The sequence below is a fragment of the Ostrea edulis genome, chromosome 1 (assembly GCF_947568905.1).
Source record: "Ostrea edulis chromosome 1, xbOstEdul1.1, whole genome shotgun sequence".
NCBI lineage: Eukaryota > Metazoa > Mollusca > Bivalvia > Ostreida > Ostreidae > Ostrea > Ostrea edulis.
This window is the reverse complement of record NC_079164.1, coordinates 89,809,115-89,834,137: the sequence shown is the minus strand read 5'-3', so window position 1 is coordinate 89,834,137 and position 25,023 is coordinate 89,809,115. Positions and strand designations below refer to the sequence as shown.

At 36.2% G+C, this 25,023-nt stretch overlaps 1 protein-coding gene across 1 annotated transcript; it reads left to right on the top strand.

The window, feature by feature from the left end:
* The first annotated feature begins 321 nt into the window (after positions 1 to 321).
* On the top strand, positions 322 to 22,032 carry LOC125675005 (protein mesh-like). The gene is made up of 16 exons (XM_048912464.2): positions 322 to 580; positions 8,795 to 9,088; positions 10,117 to 10,254; positions 13,328 to 13,490; positions 13,587 to 13,844; positions 13,937 to 14,079; positions 14,271 to 14,416; positions 14,549 to 14,833; positions 14,917 to 15,209; positions 15,417 to 15,560; positions 15,717 to 15,875; positions 17,180 to 17,323; positions 17,487 to 17,612; positions 17,696 to 17,941; positions 19,262 to 20,411; positions 20,527 to 22,032. The coding sequence occupies exons 1-16, from the start codon at positions 389 to 391 to the stop codon at positions 20,726 to 20,728; spliced, it is 4,083 nt and encodes a 1,360-aa protein (XP_048768421.2). The 5' UTR covers positions 322 to 388; the 3' UTR covers positions 20,729 to 22,032.
* Positions 22,033 to 25,023: the final 2,991 nt, after the last annotated feature.

Genomic DNA, 25,023 nt, shown 5'->3' with positions numbered 1-25,023 from the left:
TTTTCAGCTCAAATTGTGTCCATGCCCCTTTAGAGTAATTCCGTCTTGATGTCAAATTGAGAGAAACGGATCGCAAAAAACAGATCGCAAAAATAACTTTGATGAGAATATTAAGAATATATCAAATATGATTTTGCTCCAATTCATTTTCTATGAGTAATGAAATCATTCAGTATTTTACATGAATACTTGCAAAATGTTTCCAACTATGCTCAAATGTGAACTGAATTAGAACAGTGTGTTTATGACAAACCATTTTAAAGAATGAATAGGAAATTTGAAGCGTGTTATGGGGTAGTTTCAGAGACCCGGAAGTTCCTCCGGGATATAAATATCTACACCTCATGCTTTAAGAATCAATCTTTTTGGTTTGCATTTCACTTGAAACATGCAGTGTTTTCCCGTTCTTATGCTCCTTGTTTTTGCACCCTGCGTTCTCTGTTTAACTTTGAACGATCTATTTCCGTTTGGAAGCGAAAACGGAGACACTGCCATGGACAAAAATGACGATGGGAGCACTTCAGACATTCCTATCTCAACTCTCTTCCCGTTTTTCAATCATCAACACTCCAAATTAATTGTAAGTATAAATTTGTAATTCAGATATCAAAAATTTTATATTCAGTAATATGAAGTTGATATAAACAAATTTTCCCAATTATGATTATTTCTTATTTTTAAAACATTTTCCTGTTTAATTAATGGAAATATATCTTTTTGCCGAGTTGTAGAAATTGATTACTGTTTTATTGCGTTGACAAAAAACTTGCGTACTTGTCTCATGACTTACTGAGAGAAAAAATCTCAATAATTTGCATTTAGAATCCAATTTGATTTACATTGCAATACATGTACATCAGGAAAATAGTCAATGTCGTGAAATATTTGTTTATGATGAAAGAAGTCTTTGACATACGGAAAGCCTTTTTTTATTGCTGAAATTGGAATAAAATAGTAAAAAAAAATATTGAATGGTTTTCATCAATTTTCGCATATGCTGTTGCCCAAGACGTCTGATGTTTCTTTTAATTCTGTACCTTTTTTCTCATATAATTTAACACTCAAGTATCTATGGTTCGTTGGTAGTATATTGTTTAAGTTCCCGCTAGAGAATATTCACTTATATGGAAATATCACCAATGCAAAATTTAGGCCTCTGCTCAACGCTTAAAGCAGGAAGAGACCCTTATCGTGCCACACCTGCTGTGACACGGGGCCTCGGTTTTGGGGGTCTCACCTGAAGGACCGCCCTATTTAGTCGCCTCGTACGACAAGCAAGGGGTACTGGGGACCTATTCTAACCAGGATCCCCACGGGACCAAATTGTATTATACATGTGTATTTATAGTTTTTATGTCGAGCCATGGTATAATATAATAAATGCGTATGTATCATTGCACCAAATTGGATATTTTCATAAAGGCCTTTAGTCAATAACTGGAGCTTTTCTTAGTTTCCCAAATTATGATGGGTCCTTCATGGCGTAAAGTCCGAAGACACGTTACAAAAACTGTATCGAGTTAATGTGTGGTTTCAATCCATCAATTAAGTTTTTTAAAAGGATAATGATATAAAATGTATCTAAATCCTACGCAGCACTAGCAATACCTTATCAGATCTCGCACTCGTCAATGGACTTCAGAAAATAATTATTGTGCCCCGTGTTGGTAAGCTGTAGATATCAGCTGTTAGTGTAACCAGTGACGGATTTAAGCGGGGATATGTATTTATGCCATATCTACGTATCTTTATGCCGTGTGGCCCTGTGTATTTAAATCCCACGCAACGTTAGTTATACCTCATCAGATCTCGCACTTGTCAATGGACTTTAGAAAATTATTACGACCCTTGGTAAGCTGTAGATATCAGCTGTTAGTGTAACGTGTAGAATTCACGTAAACTATCAAACTCTCGTAGGAATCAATCTTGACAAATAAAACGTGAATAGAGCGAGATCTGACAAGTAATGGGAGTCATTCAAACTGAATCGTCTCAGATGTCTACAAGTACAATGAGCCTGTACTCTTTTGGTGTAGATTGAAGCATAATGGAGGAAATCAATACGTGCACCAAGCCTTTATATATGTCTGACAAGGAAGTGTATAAATACTATTGTACCATAGTTTGGCGTGTTTTCTTTTGTTAAAAGTGTGGGTTATCTGTACATAACCCACACTTTTCTTCAAACCCCGCCCACATTCTCGAGAAAAAAAACAACAACATCACTGTCCACTGTATGAAGTTCCTCCAGATCAAAATTGCACATATCAAACACAGATGACTCAGACTAAGTTCTCCAAATACATTATAGATATTCGCACTGAATCTCACTTAAACCTTGATACAAGATAATATCCACAATGGTCTCGTCCCAAAGACTTTCTATTTCCATATTCTCCTCAAGTCGAGAAACACTTGTACGTAGAAATACGGGTATCATTTATAAAGAGCGTTTGAGAGATAAACTTATTTAGCGGACAGAGTGAATCAGACTTGTGTTTCTTTTATGGTTTCGCATATTACAATTCTTAATTTTTTTTTCTCCCTTATGTTTCACCATTTTTTTTAAATCTATTGTATATACATGTAAATGTTTTTATAGCCAATTTAGTCAAAATATGTATTAGAATGAAGGATATCAAATAGGATTTTCAAAAGAGTAACCACCATCATCAGTTGAATCTATTGCTAAATTTTTAAACAGAAAAATGGACGAATATGGGTTCTTAGAATTTTATTTGAATTTTTAAATTTCAATTCTTTAAATCCAATACCGCTACTAAAAGGCGGAGAATGCGTAAATGTTAAATAAAAATATTAAAACCAACAGTCCAAACATTTATATGCACTTTAAAAACGGCCTTTTAAAAACAATTAATGCACATACATTTTTCGGTGATAGAAAGTCATTATGATAGAAATATATGGTGTATATGCACTTTAAAAACGGTCTTTTAAAAATGATTAATGAACATACATTTTTCGGTGATAGAAAGTCATTATGATAGAAATATATGGTGTTCAAAGTGTAATGTAAAGACATAACAATTGGCATCATATTGTAAACAGGCGACCGCGCTTCCGAAAGCTATAATAAAATATAATGAATAATAGTAAACTATGATACAAGTCACTTACCCCATACAATATTGTTGATTATGTTCAGATACCCGATGGGTGTGGTCATAATGACACGAGGGAGCGTAGCTCCCTCGTGTCATTATGACCACACCCATCGGGTATCTGCACATAACCAACAATATCATATGGGGTAACTACTACATATTAAAACATTTTTGTTACGCAATATTTTGTCTTTTTAGGCTTTTATATAGAAGAAAGTCCACTTGTAGTGAAAAGGTTACTTGTAGGTGTCCAATAAGTTGACAATTGCTGTCCATTAATTTTAAGAATGGACATATACTGTTCGTTCTTAAAAATAATGGACAGTAATTGTCAACTTATTGGACACCCACAGGTAAACCCAATAACTTATTAGACATCTACTGGTAGGCTGAAAATAAGAGAAAGACAATACATTTGTCAAAGAGATACAAATTTACAATCAATGCGCGGAATAACTCAGAATTGAAGATTTCATAAATCATTTGAAGATCTTTACTTGAATTGTTGCACGCATCCAATGAATTGATAATTCACGTATCTCCAAATAATTAAAGATACATTCAATTAATTTAATCTATGTTAATTTGGCGCTCCATAAAATATTTAAATGTACTGAAGTAAACCATGTTTATGAAAGGTGAAGATAACAACAGTGATCAATCTCACAACTTCTATAAGCAATACAAAATAGAGAGCTGAGCAAACATGATTAAACTCTGAAAATACCAAAGGTGGGATCAGATGACTAGGAGGAGTAAGCATCCCCTGTCGACCGGTGTACCATTTTACTTTGAATTGTATGTTTTTTATGTAAAGCGCTTTAGAGATTTTTAATTGATTAGGGCGCTATATAAGTCTTAGTATTGTAATATTGTTTTGTATTTACAGTAGTTCCTGATAAGTTTTTATGCATACCTTGCATGTGGAAATAATGACAAAATGCATCTGAATAGCTTCCATTTAAAATAAGAATTTCTATTCTGCTGTTTAGAGCACCCGAGGTATAATCAGCAATAAAAATTACGACCGGATCACCTACGACAGTCACGCTCATTACACTTTTAATTGACAGGTCCGAAATCTTCCACACTAGTTTGAATTTCGCTGCTGTCATAGCCGAGAAACGACTCCGTGACCTGAACCGGTAAATGTCCTAGTAAAAGTAAACAAGTGAAATTAAAGCTGTATGACCCGATGTTCATGTATTATTTTTGTACATAATTACTTTAAAGCAGATTCATTACTTTATAAAGTTATTAACTTTCCCTTAATTACATGCTTGAAAACATCTGCATGTAAAAGAAAACAGTGCGAATATTATCTAGAAAGTAAATATGGTGGCTACATATATAAATCATCCCAGAATAGACGTCTATAAATAGACCCACGAGCGTCAGGGGAATCCCAACATGATGTATTAACTCATACGCAACTGTCTAGTTTTACGGCTGAAAGAGCTTAAAACAACGAATTACTAAGAGGTATTTGATATTTTTATTTCTATTAAACTTATGGTACGGTACTGTTATTACAAAATACACAGCTTTACACAGATAAGACCACCGATGATCTGAAAGTTTTAACTGGTCACGTGACTGTCACTTGAAATGGCAGAGTGACGCGGTTATTTGTAAACATCGATTTAAAATCAAATTATTTGGGTTAAAACAGGTGAAATAATTTATGATAGGTCGTACAGTCTCATAACTACATACGTGCGATGATTTAATAGCGTTTTTACGAGATGGAAAAAAATATTGTGATTCGGACCATACAGCTAAAGACCAAAAAAAAAACACCGTACGGTTGCTCCACGGATGACTGAATGTGGGCGGAGCTTATCCATGGTCAATGTTATTTACCTGGAATTTACCTGGCCAAGAGATCGGTTGTTGTGTATATTTTTATGATATACACAGGAAATTTCTCAGGTTATTACAAATTATGCTTAGTGTCTTGATTTGTGCAAAAAAAAACAAAAATTAAAATTTCTACCTACATGCATACCGCATTTCTATTTCCCGTAAACCTTCAAACTTGGTCATATTTATGTATTGCAAATGACAGGTTTAGCCCATTTCTAAACCTTTGCTTTTTAAAACTTCTAATTAAATTGGTATATATCGTATATAAATATTTTCCTAAATATAATATTACCCGGCGTTTCCGGGCACTTCCTGGTGTCCTGGGAGTTCGCGGTGTCGTGGGTGTAGTAGGTAAAATATCCATGTTTCGAGAGAATGAATAAATCCAAGTAGATCTGTGTACATGTACAACCAAATGAAGAATGATCAAGATACCCCTCAATATGGGCCGTCTGTTGGGTTTCTGTAGCTGTAGTGTTTGCGTAATGGTGGTATCCCAAACAGAAGCTGACACGAAGCCCCCCCCTCTCTCTCTCTCTCTCTCTCTCTCTCTCTAGGGTTTCTGTGGACGTAGTGTTTGTGTAACGATGGCATCCCAAACAGAAGCTGACACGAAGTCTACACCCCCTCCTCTCTCTCTCTTTAGGGTTTCTGTGGACGTAGTGTTTGTCTTACTCTCAATCATTGACTAAATGAGTAATTATTGTCATACGTATGCAACACTATTGCCATGCCATATTATTTCATCTATATTATTGCTACAGTTTTACACATTTCTCTCTCTCTCTCTCTCTTTATAGATATAAAACCGTGATAAATTATAAATAGCTCAATACTCTCTCTCTCTCTCTCTTTATCTTTATAAATATAAAACCGTGATAAATTATAAATAGAAATATCTCAATAACTCTCTCTCTCTCTCTCTCTCTCTCTCTCTCTCTCTCTCTCTCTCTCTCTCTAAATATAAAGCCGTGATAAATTATAAATAGAAATATCTCAGTAACTCTCTCTCTCTCTCTCTCTCTCTCTCTCTCTAAATATAAAGCCGTGATAATTTCAAACAGAAGCATTTTTTAAACTACTGTAACAGTTTTACGCATGGGCAATATAACCATTATACATGTTGATGTGCTGCGCCAATAAAGAATTGTTCATGTTTTTATAAATATAAAGCCACAATAAATCATTAATAGAAAATATTCCAATAACTTATGTTTGTTTGGTTTTTTATTTTTTTTTTTTATTATTGTTTGATTTCTGATTGTTTAATCTATAATACATGTATAAAGATGGAGAGAGAAAATACGATGATAAATTGTATTGTATAGGGGACGTTAGAAATTAAAATATTCTAGGTGCGAGTCAATGCTATCAAAACTCAGGTATACTGGGGCTTTCCTCGAGATCTGAAGACTGCCGGTCATCATTAGCCATGATTGTTATCAAAACATCTTTCTCAGGTAGCTGTAGACCACGGTCTCTGCAAACGTCAATCAACCTAAGCTCTATTGTTAAAAGTTTGATTGACCAGCGGCTTATCATTGATCGCGACACAGGTAAAATTTGGGGGCGTTAACTTAAAGTTGGGTCTTTAAGGGAACGATGACGTATATTTCTGTTATTTTAAGAACCCGTGGCTTGAAATTTGGCATGCAAGTAGTTGACACATTAATCTATGCATGGCAAACGACAAATTACGCATAGCATACCTAGTTTAAGATTTTTCTAGGCATTTGAAGCGAGTGGTTAGTTTTTTATCTGGGTCGGAGTTAGACCCCTTTCTATATTTATGGTATCACAGAGTTCGGGCCCAAAACGGGCTTAGCCCCTGTGGTTTAAACTATCATGAAATAGACAACTGGAACTCTTCAAGGTTGAGAAGGTAAAACATTAAATGGTGGCCATTTGCAACAGCTTCAAAAATAACCAATTTGATTTATTGTGGGATTTACACTATGTAAAGGTAAGAAATGCTAGTTTCATAGTGATAGGGAGTTAATAGGATGTCTAAGGCATAAAGTTGAAGTGGGGAAGAAATTCAGTTTAACCAATTTTAATCTCAACAAGCGGTCTAAGTTTAGCAACGATTTTCCGAATCATTTAGTGTGACACTGGTCTGAGATTCGGAAGAGGCGTCAGTCCAAGTATCCAGCCTCGGCGAATCTCGCTGAGGATAGTTTAAGATATAAGTTTCATAAACACACAGTTCAAAGCCAGTTAAAAATCCCAAATTGTCTCTTACGTCAAAGTCTATTAAATCAAAGGAAGAAATGGCAGATGCAATAACAGGTCAATTTTAACGTTGATATAGTGATACATCGTTTACAAATCATGATACAGTATATACTAGATTGTCGTATGGGATACATGAAATACTACATTGTGTATGATGATATAGGATGTTATTTATAGATACAAAACATATTGTACCTTAAAATTTGTCAAGCGTCGTCCCGTGGGGATCCGGGTTAGAATAGGTCCTCAGCACCCCTTGCTTGTCGTAAGAGGCGACTTAATGGGACGGTCCTTCGGATGAGACCGCAAAAACCGAGGTCCCGTGTCACAGCAGAGGGAATATTTGCCACCCCGTTGTTGGTAATATTACTGCTCTTGAGGATGTGGATTTTCCTCGTTTAGCTGGGTAAAAAAAAAACTTCCTTTACCTTCCGTTCATACCATTTTCCGTCATCAACAGAAATCATTTTGTCCGTATTGTTGGAGTCGAAACAATCCAAGCATCTACAAAAATAAATCAACATTATTACTTGTACCAGATTGCACATGTACGTGATTATGTTGATTTACATAAGAATAAATATATTAACACTTTAATGTTTCACAAAACAAGACAAAACAATCATCAGCATAAACTCGTATATCGAAATCGGCAGACAAAAACGAATAGTAACTCACCTTTGCACGAACTCTGGCTTTCTTCCCTGAGGTTGAAAGTCTGCGACATTCATGCCATCTTTTAAGCTCCATTACTGAATGCTATGATTGGAACACCTAAATTTCGCTGCATTGACTTTAACTGCATAGATTATTTTGGGCGCTGCCATTATATACACAACAATTATCGATGACGCGCAGTAAATAATTGCTATATCACTTACTTTTATAATGTAACGATTTTTGCTCATATGAAAAAGACTTATAATATGTAATCGATGCAAAAACGTTTTACATATGTTGACAATCATATTATTATACCACTTTTACAAGAATGCGATTTTATAGAAATATCTTAATACTAGTATTCTTATAGTTTTGGCATACTTTGCGCCATTTTAAAGAAGGCCAGCATATTTCTTTCAGATTCAGTATGCTCTAATTAGGTTAAAACGCATGGTGAGTTTGTCATGATAGGTTTATTTCTGTATATCACATCAGACTACCACGCATAGTTCAAAATAACGGACACTTCGTCTAACGCTGGTGCCGTCTCAGTAATAGTGAAGACAACAAACAAAGGAAAACGTTCTTTTCGCATTACAGGATGCTATATTTATAGACTTTATAAATGATAGCCTATATATGTTTTGATACATATCTCTCAGTTAGTGACATGCATGCATGATATGTGTTTTCGGTCATTCTCTTTCCAGGCATTGAAACCCCTACCAATAATTAATACATGTCAAATGGTAATTCTACAAAAATTCTACAAAATATGGTGAAGCAACCCTTCATTGCACAATTTTAAGTAGCAATATTGCTACAGTATTGTATACATTGTGTATAGAACAATACTCTTCAGTTTTATATCTAAATGTAACTAAACAGTAATTTTACTTTTTCAGGTCAATACAAACGGAGTGATAACATTCTTACAAAGTATATCAACTTATACACCGAACCCTTTTCCGATTGCAAATAACGCAAGGATGATCGCTCCATTCTGGGCTGATGTGGACACAACGAGAGGAGGAACAGTTTGGTACAGAGAGACAACAGACGATGACCTACTGAACAGGGCCAGCGAGGAGGTCCGGACGTATTTTCCACAGTTTTACAGATTCAAGGCATCGTGGTTATTCGTGGCCACTTGGGATCGTGTTTCATTTTACGGTTGTACGTCGTCGTCTTGTTCGAAGGTACACATAATACCTAATACTTTTTGAGATAGATGCAAGGTGAAGATAACGAACAGTGATCAATCTCATAACTCCTACAAGCAATACAAAATAGATAGTTGGGCAAACACGGACCCCTGGACACACCAGAGGTGGGATCAGGTGCCTAGGAGGAGTAAGCATTCCCTGTTGACCGATCACACCCGCCGTAAGCCCCATATCCTGATCAGGTAAACGGAGTTATCCGCAGTCAAAATCAGTGTGCCAAGAACGGCTTAACAATCGGTATGGAACACGTCAGACAGCATTTGATCCAATGCGAGGTTGTATTGACGAACTAGATAGTTATAACGACCATAGAATTTGCGAAATGCTTACTTCAATCGAGACTGTTGAAATCCCTGTACCATCAACTTGTTTGTCAGTAGCTTACCTCGATTTAAAAACTGACTATACCCAGAACAAGCTCTTGCATATCGAATCAGTTGAGATATATAAACACCATATGCAGGTGATAATGGAATATTGCTACATAAATGTGGGAAGTTGACGATGGAGAAGCTGAAATCATCCCGTTTGTCATACAGTTGAGTTGTCAGTTTGCCGTTAATGTCTACTTTCAATAAAATATCTAAGTATGAAACAGAAGTGGACGACTCTGTGGTGTCCTTTATTTATAATAAGAATAAATCCACATTGTGGAGATGGATGGATTACTTAGTTAAGTTACATATTAAAACGTATATATTTTACAGTTATATTGGCACTTCCTTTTATGTTTGTCAGAATATGTTCCAGGTTTAGGCTACAACTTTCTTACATTTACTAGCTAATAATGAAATAAAAGCTATTGGCTATTATTATACAGATTATAGATTTAATATTCCTTCGATTAAGATTAAGATTGTACAAAAATTGCATGAAAGAATTAACAATTTGTTTTGACAAACAATCTCCAATGCCTCTCATAACTGCCCGGTGATATAACTATATTTCAGAATGTGCATTCATATTCTCGTTTTCTTTATACTCGTATGTACATATTGCAGACAAACAGATTTCAAGTCATTTTGATAACCAATGGACAGCACTCGTTCACCATATATAATTACGAAGACATACAATGGACAACTGGAACATCAAGTGGTGGCAATTCTATTACTGGTTTGGGAGGAACTCCTGCTCAGGTTTGAGTAGATTTGAATATGCTACATTAATGATTAAACGAACGTGGCTTTATTTCCACATTTTGTAATTTTACTTATAGATTTAACTTCTCATTCAAAATATGAAATTCTTCAAAACCACCTTTCCATTTTGAACACATTTGTTACCAATGAGAAGAATATACCGTACCGTTACTACAAAACTTCACAAAAACTCCATAGAAACTGAAATATCTATCTTTCCAATAAATGTTATACCAATCCCATATTGGTCGCGTTAGCTCAGTGCTCGCTTCGCGACAGGAAGGTCGTGGGTGTGAGCCCTGCTTGTGTCATGGCCACGTCAAACCTAAGACGTAAACGTTGGCAGTGATTGCTCCTTCGCCAAACGCTGGACATTTTGAAGAGAAATGAAAATAATTAACAGTGATCAATCTCATAATTCCTATAAAAATACAAAATTAAGAGTACGACAAACGTGGACCCTTTGACACATCAGAGGTGGGATCAGTTGCCTAGGAGGAGTAAACAGCCCTGTTGACCGGTCACAACCTGCGCAAGCCCTATATCTTGATCAGGTAAACAGAGTAATCCATAGTCAAAATCAATATGCAAAGAACGGCCTAACATTTGGTATGAAACACGTCAGAAACCGGTTTAACATAATCCAAGGTAGTACTTGTGAATTTTCAAAAATGGTGAAGTAAGCGAACCTTGATCAATTTCATAACTCCTTTAAGGAATGCAAAATTAAGAGCTGGGCATACCAGAGTGGGATCAGGTGCCTAGGAGGAGTACGCATCTCCTATTGACCGTTTACACCCGTCGTGAGCCCTGTATCTTAATCAGATAAACGGATTAATCCGTAGTCAAAATCAGTATGTAAAGAAGAACCTAACAATTGGTATGAAAAACAACATTCGACCCAATGACAGGTTGTATTTGGTTTGTACCTGATGTGAGACGAATGCGCCCGTTGATTGCGAACTTGAATGGATGCAGTGTATAAGCCAGACTGTATCAACGTTGTTTCACCTAAAAATTAAAATGGCAATGCAAAAAAAAACAAGCATAGAATGTTTTGCTTTATTACATAAAAATCCCCATGAATTTATTACGTATGCTTAGCAAGTGATAAATGAGCATGGCTTAAAACATATTTGGGCAAAGCAGATATTTCGACAACAAATGTACTTTGTTGTTCGTACAATGCTCAATAGTTTCAACATTGCCCTTGCTATTGTCCATATCAATTTTAGTCACCGTGCATCCCTTCCTTTAGTGCTAGTACCGAAGTCGACCTGGACGATGTCTTCCACTGCGGAGTCGAATACTGGTGTTAGAGTCGCTTGTTTTGTTTTAGAAAACGGTTCCAATGGATATACTTCACTGTTCCAGTGGTCGATGTATATATTTTATACCCCCGAGATCGAAGATCGGGGGTATATTGTTTTTGTCCTATCTGTCATTCTGTAATCCTGTCATTCTGTCTGAAACTTTAACCTTCCTAATACCTTTTGAACAGTAAGTGATAGAGCTTTGATATTTCACATGAGTATGCCTTGTGACAAGACCTTTCCGCGGGTACCAACATTTTTTACCCTGTGACCTTGACCTTGGAGTTTGACCTACTTTTTGAAAAATTTAACCTTGCTTATAACTTTTGAACAGAAGTGGTAGAGCTTTGATATTTCACATGAGTATTTCTTGTGACAAGACCTTTCCGTTGGTACTAAAGCTTTTGACCTTGACATTTGACCTAATTTTTATTTATTTATTTTTTACATTGGTCATGACTTCTAAATGGTAAATATTAGAGCTTTCATATTGTACATGAGCATCTCTTGTGACAAGACCTTTCTACTGGTACCAATATATGTGTCCTTATGACGTTGGCCATCTTCGGAATTGGCCATTATCGGGGGCATTTGTGTTTCACAAACACATCTTGTTTCACTTCAAAATTATCAATCGAATTGTTTCGTTAATGTACATATAATTCGGTTTGAGTGTATGAAATCGTACATATTGATATTACATCCTTCAGAGAGTACATGGAGTATAGGTATCTATTTCTCTCATGATAGACCAAAACTGATTCTGACTGGGGTCTGTCGTCACCCGCTTCTTTTTCAATTTATTCATTAAGAAAACATCCTCGGGGAAAACAGACGTTTCATTTCCTCGGTTTGATTTTGAACGACGTTACGAATGACGTCATAATAACGTGACTTCACAAACGTTACTTTATTTACGTAGACTTTGGTGCGCCTACAAATGACAGGTCATCGCACTTTTGCGTACCAGACTATCGCACATTGACGTAGCATGTCTATAGGAGGGGATCATCGCACTTTGGCATGTTCATCGCCCTTTGGCTTTCGTAACGTCAACAAAACATTGCACTTCGGCGCAGACCAGTACATTTTGGCACAATTATTGTACTTTAGAATTTTACGTGTCTGTATGTGTGTACTCCTTCTACGTACCTGACCCCCCTCTATCATGTCAAGGGGTCTGCGGTTGCTCCACTGATAATTTTGTATTCTTTATAGGATTTATGAGATTGATCACTCTTTGTTATCTTGACACCCCATGATAATCCAGGTTGGATTAGTTCCTCAGTGCTCCTTGCTGCTTGTACGGGGGACAAAATGGGCTAGTCCTTCGAATCAGACTGCAAAACCGAGGTCCCGTGTCGCGCCGAGCATAGACCTACATGTAAATTTTGCAGCCCTTCGCCGGAAATTGCGACGTCTTCATATGGGAGAAAATTACTCGAGAGGGACGTTAAACAATATTTAATCAAACAATCCATGGAGAGGAACTTTAAACAATATACAATTAATCGTTATCTTTACTTATTCATTAATGAATTTTTAGGTTGCCCAGAAATATGAACCATACATATATAATGATTTTACCGTTTTACAAATGATAAATGCTAGCATACATGCAATTATTGTCAATGAATAGTTTTAACATTATTATGTATGACCTCTGGATGCATATAAATTATCAACAAAAATCGCATACTAGTAGTATCTTAGAATATTTATTGTTTTTATTTTCTCGTACTTTTAATATTTCAAAGGTTGGATTTAATGCTGGAGATGGCATTGTATTTTTCACGGTAAATGCATCACGAACTCACGAAATCGTTAATGTGACCACAATGTCGAATATTGATATACCTGGAAAATTTGCGTTCCGGATAGACGCCAGTGACATCACAGATGGAGGTTGTAATACTGAAGGTATAAGAACTTTGCTGTGTGATTTACCGTTCATAATAAAGGTACTTATATTTTGTATAATAATACATATTACTGCACTCTGATTTTCGTGCACAGGAGATCTGACTGTTACTCCACGATATGGTCCAATGTTAGGAGGCCAGTATTTGGTACTCGGAGGACCATGTATTGAAGCCACCGCAACAGTAAAATTTAACTTTCTAGGGTTAACACAAAAATACACCTGTGAAAGAAAAACTGAATTCAGTGCGGTTTGCATAACGCCTTTATTCCGTTACACTGGTGATGCTCTGTTGTTAGTGGAAATTGAGGACCAAGGGATTACGACAACATTTCGAGGTCTCTACACGGTTTGTAAGTAAATGTTGTTTCACGGTCCAGTATAACTGTTTTAAACCTCAACAATTTAAAATCATTTAAAACTCCTCTATCAATCTACATAACAGTAAACCCTGCAGACAGTAAGCATCGAGTCTACAGACGTAACTCTCTTGATTGGTTCACAGGACAACAGTACATCTCGTGGGACCCGGATGCTGCAGAACTGCAGGACAATGATACTGTTGATATCCATCTATTTTCATTAGCAGTAAGATTATTGTATCTTGCAGTTCGTAAAAAAGTATTTTCCGAATCCTCTTGATAAGCTAATTAATCTCCTTTTCAATTTGTTTTGAAATGAAGCTATTTGTGTACATGTATTCTTTTGAGAGAAATTGTAGTTTACATAACAACTGTTAACCTTACTTTCTATTAACTGATGAAATAAAACAATGTCAGGAAGGAAGCGATCAACATTTATCATGGAGCAGTCAAGTTATCCATAGCGGAATTCCGCGTTTGGCTGGATCAGCTTGGATCTCCCTTCAGACAAACAGCTTTGCATTAGCTATAAGAGTAACATCTGCAAGTCGAAAAAGTGGCCAGTAAGTAAAACATTGAGAAAGTAAGTTAAAGACATATGAATTAATTTACCTTCATGCATTACAAATATAGACCAATATCCAAACATTTTACATTGTTAGTATTGAGCTTCTAAAAATGAAAACATGTTTCAGGTCCAACAGAGGAATTTGGTCCGACATATTTCCTTTAGCTTTACCGCCAGATCAAGCTTACAAATTTTGTGAGAATTGGTTGAATAATGAGACACAGTTACCGTCCCTGCCAACTGCTGACGTTCAGCCTTGTCCGTGTACTTTGGATCAGGCGCTTTTGGATATTGTTCGATTTCAACCCGATCCAGATTGCAATATGTTCAGCCAAACTTCTATATTTTCCCGGACGGGCAACTGCTTGTACCGAAGAGAAGCGTCCCACTGTATTCGACTGGCTAGTTTAGGGTAGGAGACAATATCATCTATTTTCATATCTGCAGAGATCAGAAAATACTCTTTCCTAACAAATCGATGTGTTACTTTTGCAGACCTCAAGGAGTGGACAATTTATGTTGTTACGACAGGGATAATAATCTGATCGATTCAAGAGTCAGAGAGGGCGGATCTCTTCAGAGGTATCACTACAGTGGTGGAAGTGGAGTCCTACCCTACCTCGCAAATTTCTACTTTGATGTTCTTCCATTTCTCCACTGTTGTCGATATTCTCAGAATGTGTACCAGATTATAGGGAGTGAATCTTCCTCTGTTACAAATATCTGTCCCAGTTATTTCACGCAACGAAAATTTAGTTCATGTATAAATTACGACCCTCCACGGCCAGGTAAGCATCTTTATAGATATAATATGTACCTAAATTGAGAATGTAAAACAATTACGATTCTGTATAAACTTAGCATACCTGAACATGAATTGGAAATTTTGATTTCCCCAAGAATAAAGGAGTGTTGTAATATAGTTAAATGGCTTTGAACTTTGCAAAATGTTTTCATTGATACTGTTTATAAATAGAAGTGGGGTTTTTTTTCAGCCCGAACAAATGGAGATCCTCATATAACTACTCTAGATGGATTTAGATACACATTCAATGGAATTGGAGAGTTTACGTTCGTGCAAACCTTAAATGGTTCTTTTCTAAGTCAAATACGGTTTGAACAGTTTCAGAAAGATAATGGTAAGTGTATCACTTATAACCGGTATATTTTATTTTCAAAAAAAATATTTGCTGTATTGAATGTTTCAAGAATAAAATATAATACATGTGTATATGTATATGGATTGCACTGGACAATAGAGAATAGTTGGTTTTACATCTGTGTTTGATATAAAGGTGATTTGGTGGATGCAAGTGTCTGCACATCCTTTGTGTCTCAAAGTCCAAACACTTCCGCTGTTGTTGAAGTTCGTCTTAACTCGATCAGAACTGCAGACGTTTTAGTTAATGGTGACGTCATAGATTTTGACGAGTCCAATGCCTATCAATTTCAAGGTAATTTATTCATCAGATTTTATTTCTAGAAGCATGATTTATACACACATTTTTGTGATTTACCTGTTTTGTCTCCGTCACCTTCAATTCAAGATATCCCATCGGTAATTATTTTCACTATATATTACTATAGAGGGAATTAATCATTAGAGGGATATAAATCATTAAAAATCAGTTTCCTAAATTGGTACCCGATAATTCAGTCGGAAATGTTCTATGTTACCTGTCTCGTCTGCCGACACCGAAAAAATACTAAATAAACATTGCTACCCTCAAATCCAAGTGTTTTTCACGTTTGTAAGCAGGCAGAGTGCACCTTAGGAAGTAGCCTCAGCTACCAACATCAAATAGTTCCTTTGTAAACAATTGAATATTTTTTCAAATTACACAAAATGTCCTAAACAGAGATACAAAACCTAAGAGAAAAGAATAGGGGAGAAAAAAAAATCGCGCATGCAAACACAAATTGTTAAAATATATAAAATTACAAATTATTATTACGAATAATTCTATTTTCATCCCGACCGACCACGGTACAAACTCTCTACACCATCGTCAGTAAACACGAATTACAACGAAACCACCATTTTTATCACTCAGTACAACAGTGTATCACTCTTGTTACCAATGTAGATTATTGATACTTGTCGTTTTTATGTAATGTATGTCTCTTGATAAAGACGCGGGTTGCATCGAAAATTTGAGTTTTAAATAACCAACCGTGTCGTGGCCTTCTCAGTGCTATATATATCTGAACTGTATGACAAACGGGATGATTTCAGCTTCTCCGTCGTCAACTTCCCATATTTATGTAGCAATATTCCATTATCACCTGAATATGGTGTTTATATATCTCAACTGATTCGATATGCAAGAGCTTGTTCTGCGTATAGTCAGTTTTTAAATCGAGGTAAGCTACTGACAAACAAGTTGATGGTACAGGGGTTTCAACAGTCTCGATTGAAGTCAGCAATTCGCAAATTCTATGGTCGTTATAACGATCTAGTTCGTCAATACAACCTCGCATTGGGTCAAATGCAGTCTGACGTGTTCCATACCGATTGTTAAGCCTTTCTTGGCACACTGATTTTGACTGCGGATAACTCCGTTTACCTGATCAAGATATAGGGCTCACGGCGGGTGTGACTGGTCAACAGGGGATGCTTACTCCTCCTAGGCACCTGATCCCACCTCTGGTGTGTCCAGGGGTCTGTGTTTGCCCAACTACCTATTCTGTATTGCTTATAGGAGTTATGAGATTGATCACTGTTCGTTATCTTCACCTTGCATTTATGTTTTCGTAGGTGTATCCATTATGCAAGTTAGCAATAACTTAACCAAACGAGAGTTTATTGTATCTTTTACCATCATTGGAATTGCATTCAAGGCCATTGCAAGTTCGAATGTCCTCAACATACTTCCCGTAGTCGGAAATAATTCACTGGCTGGTAAGTATTCTCTTTATACACTGTATGAACAAATATGACCTTTTCACAATTATTTTCAACTTCTTTCCATTTTGGAAATTTGCCCTAAATTCTCTCACAACCCTTTTATATTTTTGTATGTTACTAGACACTTAAAAAGTAGTTGTTACTGTAACGATTGCAGGAACTTTAAGAGGTCTCCTGGGTGATTTTGATGAAGACCCAAACAATGATCTACGATCCCCAACTGGGGAGATGTTACTACCAAACTCAACTACAGAGGAAATCTACGACAAATTTGGATTACCTTGTAATTATTTCTCAATTATCTTTATATTATACATATGTTCTTATAGTCAAACTGTCTGATTTAGATACACTTTTATCGTTTAGGGAGAATCACAGAGACTGTTTCCCTATTCACGTACGAAGTTGGAAAGTCCTACAATGACTATCAAAAGCTTTCCTTTCGTCCGGCCTTCACATCTCCAGCAAATGTTCCCCCAGAAGTCGAGGAACTGTGTGGAGGTGACGAAGAATGCGTGTTCGATTATGCTGTGACAGGATCAGCGGAACTTGCAGCCGAAACTCAGCAGTTCACTGTTATATTCAATACATCTGTAGGGGCTTCCTATCAAAGTAAGTAGATGTTAAATAAGTACAGTTTTTATGTTTTCTTTAGATTGATACATTTACAGTGGTTTGAGTAAGAATTGAATTACATATACAAACGTAGAATGGGACATTTGATGTTTATTCGAAACAGCGATATAGCAAGATTTTCCTTACTAATTCACTCCTCGTAAACTTGAAAAAATGAAAAATGTTGTAAATAGTACTTTTACGATATATTAACCCATAAGTTTATTTTTACATTTTAGTAGATAGTGAACTCTTAACAATCGTGCAAAGATGGAACTAAATGATTTCTAGCATTACTCCTCCTAGACACGTAATCCCATTTCTGATTTTCCAGGGATTCGCGTTTGCCCAATTCTCAATTTGGTGTTCTTTAAAAATGTATGTGATTCATCTATTCTTAATTTTGTATTCTTTAAAAGAGTTACCACTTTTTGTCATTTTGCGAATTTTAATTTTGGTTATTTTACTGTAATATTAAAGAATATCATACAGTGTGCATCGATGTTTGGGGCATTGCTTTCTAATTTAATAACTTTGTCCATGCAGTATCGGTATAGTTTTGAAGTATTGACTTACATAGTTTATCTACGTTCAATGTTTCATTTTCCTTGTAGAAAATATTTTTACGTATAGGAAATAAATTCGTTATTTACGTTGCGTTAAAAGTAAATTCATTATCGAGATGTAAGAAATTAACGCAGCGTTGCTGGTTATTATAATCTTAATGCAAGGTGAAGTTAACGAACAGTGATCAATCTCATAACTCATATAAGCAATACAAAATAGATAGTTGGGTAAACACAGACCCCTGGACACACCAGAGGTGGGATCAGGTGCCTAGGAGGAGTAAGCGCCCCCTATAATGAGTACTCTTGCAATCCATATGTGTTTTAGAATCCCTGAAATATTGATTGATTGATTGAATATTGTTTAATGGCCCTCTCGAGAATATTTCATTCATATGGAGACGTCACCACTGCCGGTGAAGGGTTGCAAAATTTAGCACTATGCTCGGCGCTTATGGCCATTGAGCAGAGAGGGATTTTTATTGTGCCACACCTGCTGTGACACGGGACCTCGGTTTTTGCGGTCTCATCCGAAGGACCGCCCCATTTAGTCGCCTCTTACGACAAGCAAGGGGTACTGGATACCTATTCGAACCCGGATCCCCACGGGATCTGAAATCTTGATGAAAATATATAAATCTAAATTATTTCTACATACACCTCCCTGTAACTTATCCTTACAAGGAATGTTGTTAATGTAATATTATTGGTTCACAAATGATATAAGTCTAAACACTTGCTTTTTTTTCAGTAAAAAATTGTGAAGATCTACCAACAGTTCATGGAGGTGTTTGGAATGCAACAAGCACGATAGAAGGATCCAGTGCCACGTTTTCGTGTTATCCTGGTTATGAAATGGAAGGAGCAAGTAATATCATTACATGTGAAAATGGCACTTGGACTGACTTTGGGAATTTTTCTTGCGATGTACTAGTTACTACTTCCACAATGGACTTAAGTTCCTTTATTTCAACAACACTTGATATTATGAGTGTATCAAATACCGAAACTGTTGAGGAAACTTCAATAGTATCAGCTACGACAGAAATTGAAACTGAAACTTCTACTGATATCACTACTACAGACGCAAATTCCATCACAAGTACAGAAGACATAACATACACACTATCAATCTCAGAAAGTACAACTACTAAATCTACATCCACTTTATATTCCACTACAGAGAGTACCACTGAGAGTTCTACATCAGATTTACCTTCTACAACAGAGAGTACTACTGAGAGTTCTACATCAGATTTACCTTCCACTACAGAGAGTATCACTGAAAGTTCTACATCAGATGTACCTTCCACCACAGAGAATACCACTGAAAGTTCTACATCAGAATTACCTTCCACTACGGAGAGTACCACTGAAAGTTCTACATCAGGTTTACCTTCCACTACAGAGAGTACCACCGAAAGCTCTACACTGAATATGTACCCCTCTACAGAACGTATCATCGCAAGTTCTACAACATCTCTTCCTTCCACTATAAAAAGCTATAATTCAACAGTACCTACTATTGAAAGTACAACAATAACACCCTCTACAACTGCTAAAATCACTACTGATGATTCTTTACCAACCTTTACCACTACAGAAAAAGCGGATGAGAAATCGACAACGTCTTTACACACCTCTACAAAACATATCACTGAAGTCTCCACATCAACATCCTCTACTGCTATAGAAAATAACACCGAAAATCCTAGACCGTCAAGTTCAGTGGTAACGGTGAATACTGAGGCCACAACAACTTCCATCATTACAACAGTTCCTCCATTCCGAAAAAGTCTTCAGCAAGTAGATGACTTCTTAAAAGAAAATTTCAAATACATCATCATTGGTGGAGTTTTTATTGTTCTCTGCATCGTTCTTGTAGGAGTGTTTATCTGCAGGTAACACTAAAATATCACTTTTATATTGTGAGTCTTTTTAATCAGTGTGCCTATCACGTGCAATATCTTGAATCAAATTTGTTTATCAATTTATCATTAAAAATTATTTTTGCAGACGATCTTCAAATAACAATGAAGAAAGGATATATGAGGAAGTTAGCATAGAAGGTCCACAGAAGAGCCACAATTTTTCCTCGGCGAAATTTAGTTCCAGTCAGAGTTACAGCTCTTTATCTTCTGTACTAGGAAAGTTATCATACTGCGAAGATTATACAATCTATAAATATGAAAAAGACGTCAATAGCTCGGAAATGTAGTTATCGTTCAACGATAATGATATGTTTTATGTTTTACCTCGATTATTCTAACAAACACATGTAATGGAATCGTGTCTAGAATTCCAATGTAATAATCTGATTTTTAAAAATTCTTTTTAACTATATGTGGTCTTTAACACTAATCAGAATGGAATAGTCGATTCAAACATTTCTTTCTTGTCAACTCAATTTTGCAAAACAATGCAGTGAATTTCAAATCAACTGATTTAATTGAACTGTTTTGTAAATCAAATATACAAATACTGTGTTACAAGGAAGACAAGATCAAAGGCTAATGATAAATGATATAAAATATTGTGATAATGGGATTTAAACCAAGGACCTCTTGATTTGGGATCGACGTCGTTACCTCTTGACCATTTCATTTTAAGTGTTGACATATTGGGCGAAAATTATGTAACATTAAATGATAAGCTTATGAGGTTTGGAAATATAGGATTTATTTGTAATCATTTCTTATTTTCATTATTTGTTGAAAATTATTTCGGGTTATGTTATATAAAGAAAACTTTTAACATAAAACTAATTATTGATAAATACTTATAATGTCATATGCATGATGGTCATTTCTCGTGATATTTTGTGGCCATTGGGACAGAAAGAGTTTGAGGCACTGTGAAAATTTGTATTATAGTGATGCAAATAGCACTTTGTATATTCAAACAAGTAATAGGGTATGTAGTTATCTAGGTATGCATGCACTGGTTCTATGAAGTTATTATGAAGATAAATTTCATGTTTAAATGTCCACTGTAAGTGTCAGCAGTTCATTGTTTACATATCAAGTTATACAGACAAGGGTATTAAGATGATTTAATTGTTACTTTAAATATATCACATGTATGGACATCAGTTAGTGTAATAATTATTCTAAGGCCAAGCAATAAGTATAGTGTCTGTATTAGATATTTTTATTTTGATATAGTACGTCTTACAATACACTGTTCAGAAGGGAAGTGCCTAGCTGTACTCACCACCTTTGTCCCTTACTTAGGGTAGCACTGTATACTCATCAATATTTATGGTGTTACATATTTAATTGAACTGTTTTGTAAATCAAATATACATATACTGTGCTACAAGGAAGACAAGATCAAAGGCAAATGATAATTACATTCTGTCTAGTTTGTTTGTATTGCATGTTCATGTATGAGGTTGTAAATAGATGGTGTACTAAAATACAACCCCCCCCCCCCCCCGGGGGGGGGGGGGGGTAGAAACTACATCATCAGTGACAAGGTATACGCACACAAATAAATATAGCATTGTACAAAGCAACAAAACGTCTTATTTGTTTATGGAGATACAAGGGGATGATCATGTCCATAATCACCAACAGTTTCCCCCCAAAAGGTGAACGCCAATATTATATGACATGCAGTTTTACAAACATCTTGTGATTCAAATCAAAATTTGAAACATCCATGTCTATATATTGTTTGTTTGATCTAATATTTTTGAATGAGCAAAGACAGTTTATCTATCGTTTCGGAAAGAAAGTGTTCAAAAAGACCGACTGTCTTTTTAAACTGTTTTCATTGATATGGCTACAACCGTAAATCTTTGTAGGCATTTTAATATTTTTTTGTTTCACTTCATTCATACACGTGGTACATATATTGTATTGCATCTTTATTAAAATGTAACAAACAATTTGAGCACCTGTGCTTTTAATAAATGACCAAGAATTGTGTGTTGACATATTTTATGTTGTCGCATAACTGGTCCCGATGATGCATGCAAAGTGAAGATAACGAACAGTGATCAATCCCATAACTCCTACAAGCAATACAAATTAGATAGTTGGGCAAACACAGACCCCTGGACACACCAGAGGTGGGATCAGGTGCCTAGGAGGAGTAAGCATCCCCTGTTGACCGGTCACACCCGCCGTGAGCCCCATATCCTGATCAGGTAAACGGAGTTATCCGCAGTCAAAATCAGTGTGCCAAGAACGGCTTAACAATCGGTATGAAACACGTCAGACAGCATTTGACCCAATGCGAGGTTGTATTGACGAACTAGATCGTTATAACGACCATAGAATTTGCGAAATGCTTACTTCAATCGAGACTGTTGAAATCCCTGTACCATCAACTTGTTTGTCAGTAGCTTACCTCGATTTAAAAACTGACTATACGCAGAACAAGCTCTTGCATATCGAATCAGTTGAGATATATAAACACCATATGCAGGTGATAATGGAATATTGCTACATAAATGTGGGAAGTTGACGATGGAGAAGCTGAAATCATCCCGTTTGTCATACAGTTCAGTTGTTAGTTTGCCGTTAATGTCTACTTTCAATAAAATATCCAAGTATGAAGCAGAAGTGGACGACTCTGTGGTGTCCTTTATTTCGAGCTCACAAGGATATATCAAATCGACATATGAATGAAAGCTAAAAACAAAAATTATTGTCCCCCAGCAATAAAAGTGGCGGCCTCAAATGGGCTAAATTGTGCATTGGGTTATTTAACAAATGCATAACGCCAAATAAATGAATAATTTCAGTCCATTTACTATATGTTTAGATTCATAAAATACAGGACCAATACCCCTGAAAATTTCAATGCCTATACATGTGTACAATGGGCCAATATTTTACTGTTTAAAGAACCAAACCATAAACCAATGTCACTTAAAGTTTATAAATATACATAGGAGGAACAAATATCCTGAATAAACAGGGAAAGTGGTAAATTAACCATATACGTATTTAATCATACCGATTGTAAGGCCGTTCTTAGCACACTGATTTTGACTACGGATAACTCCGTTTACCTGATCAGGATATAGGGCTCACGGTGGGTGTGACCGGTCGACAGGGGATGCTTACTCCTCCTAGGTACTTGATCCCACCTTTGTTGTGTCCAGGGATCCGTGTTTGCCCAACTATTCTATTTTGTATTGCTTATAGGAGTTATGAGATTGATCACTGTTCGTTATCTTCAGCTTTCATACAATATCATTACAACCTATGCTAAAATGAGTAAATGAACGTCTTCAATATTTAATCACCACTGAATCACAGCACTCATACATTTGAAGTGGGGTTTGATGATAACGTCACTTGCACCAAAACTGCAACCACCTCTAACAAGTTCCAATTAGTGAGATTGTCGGGAAAGTATTTCAACTTTGGAATCAGATCGTGCAATTCCATGCCGCTGTGTGTGCATATTTGTGAGAGGCGTGTTAATTAGGCCACCAATCTGCTCCAGGATAATAGATGATTCGACAATCCAAATGTGCTTTTGGTCTGAAACAACTTGGTTTCTGTTGATAAAGAACGTTAAAGAGCTAAGCAAGATAAATGCAATCGCAATGAATATCATCGAGTGTTAAATAGTGATGAGCTAAACGCTTACACAGGCGTACGCTGTAGAGTACAGTGTCTTTAACATAAACAACTGGTTATCGAAAGCAAGCCAGCCACCCAACGCTTGATGCATTAGGCTAATAATCCGTGCTGTGCCAATATGGTAGTTGTCCCTATTCTAAAGGAATGCGAATTTAATCTTATCCTATCAATATCGAAGAGATTCGGCGACTTGTCGAGCACTGTAGTAAACCGATAACGAGTTAAGGGGCGACCCGAAAAGTGATAAACAAGGAACTCGATCTATTTGGGCCGATTTGCAAGTATTGTACTATGTTGTTTGCGTGCAAGATAGTTCGTCTGTCGTGATGATGCGTAGAGTACTTCTCAAACCCAATTGTTGAGTTTTGGACTGTTGAATGAGCAAAATAATCGACCATGTTAGTAATGTATTAATGTTCCACCTGTTTGATTTCAGCCGTAGGACAGAGCTGGTTCCCCACCCGAAACAGTGCTGGAAAGGCAAGGGAGAAAGCAGCACTGAATAGTATGATTTCTTAAAAATTTGATCACACTACAGGCAACATGAATGAAAGGTAAATTTAAGTCCAAGGAACTGACTGTGTGATTTATCTAAACGTCATGGTGATTTATAGAGCCTTATTGGTCAGCATCAATTATCACAGAATGCAGTCTGAATTCTGGTGTTGAAAAATTCACGCATGTACTTGCTTTGACCTTTTCAAATAATATATTCAAAATTTTCCATTCCGGTCGGAAGCTTCCGTTTATTATTTCGCATTTTCGGAGTCAATGTGTTATGACTGACTGATAGTTTTTACGTTCCGTCGAGAACTTTTCACTCATATTGAGACGTCACCAGCTGTAGGTGAAGTACCACAAATTTAGACCTTAGCGCTCGGAGCCGTAGTAGTGAGGGTTTATCGTGCCA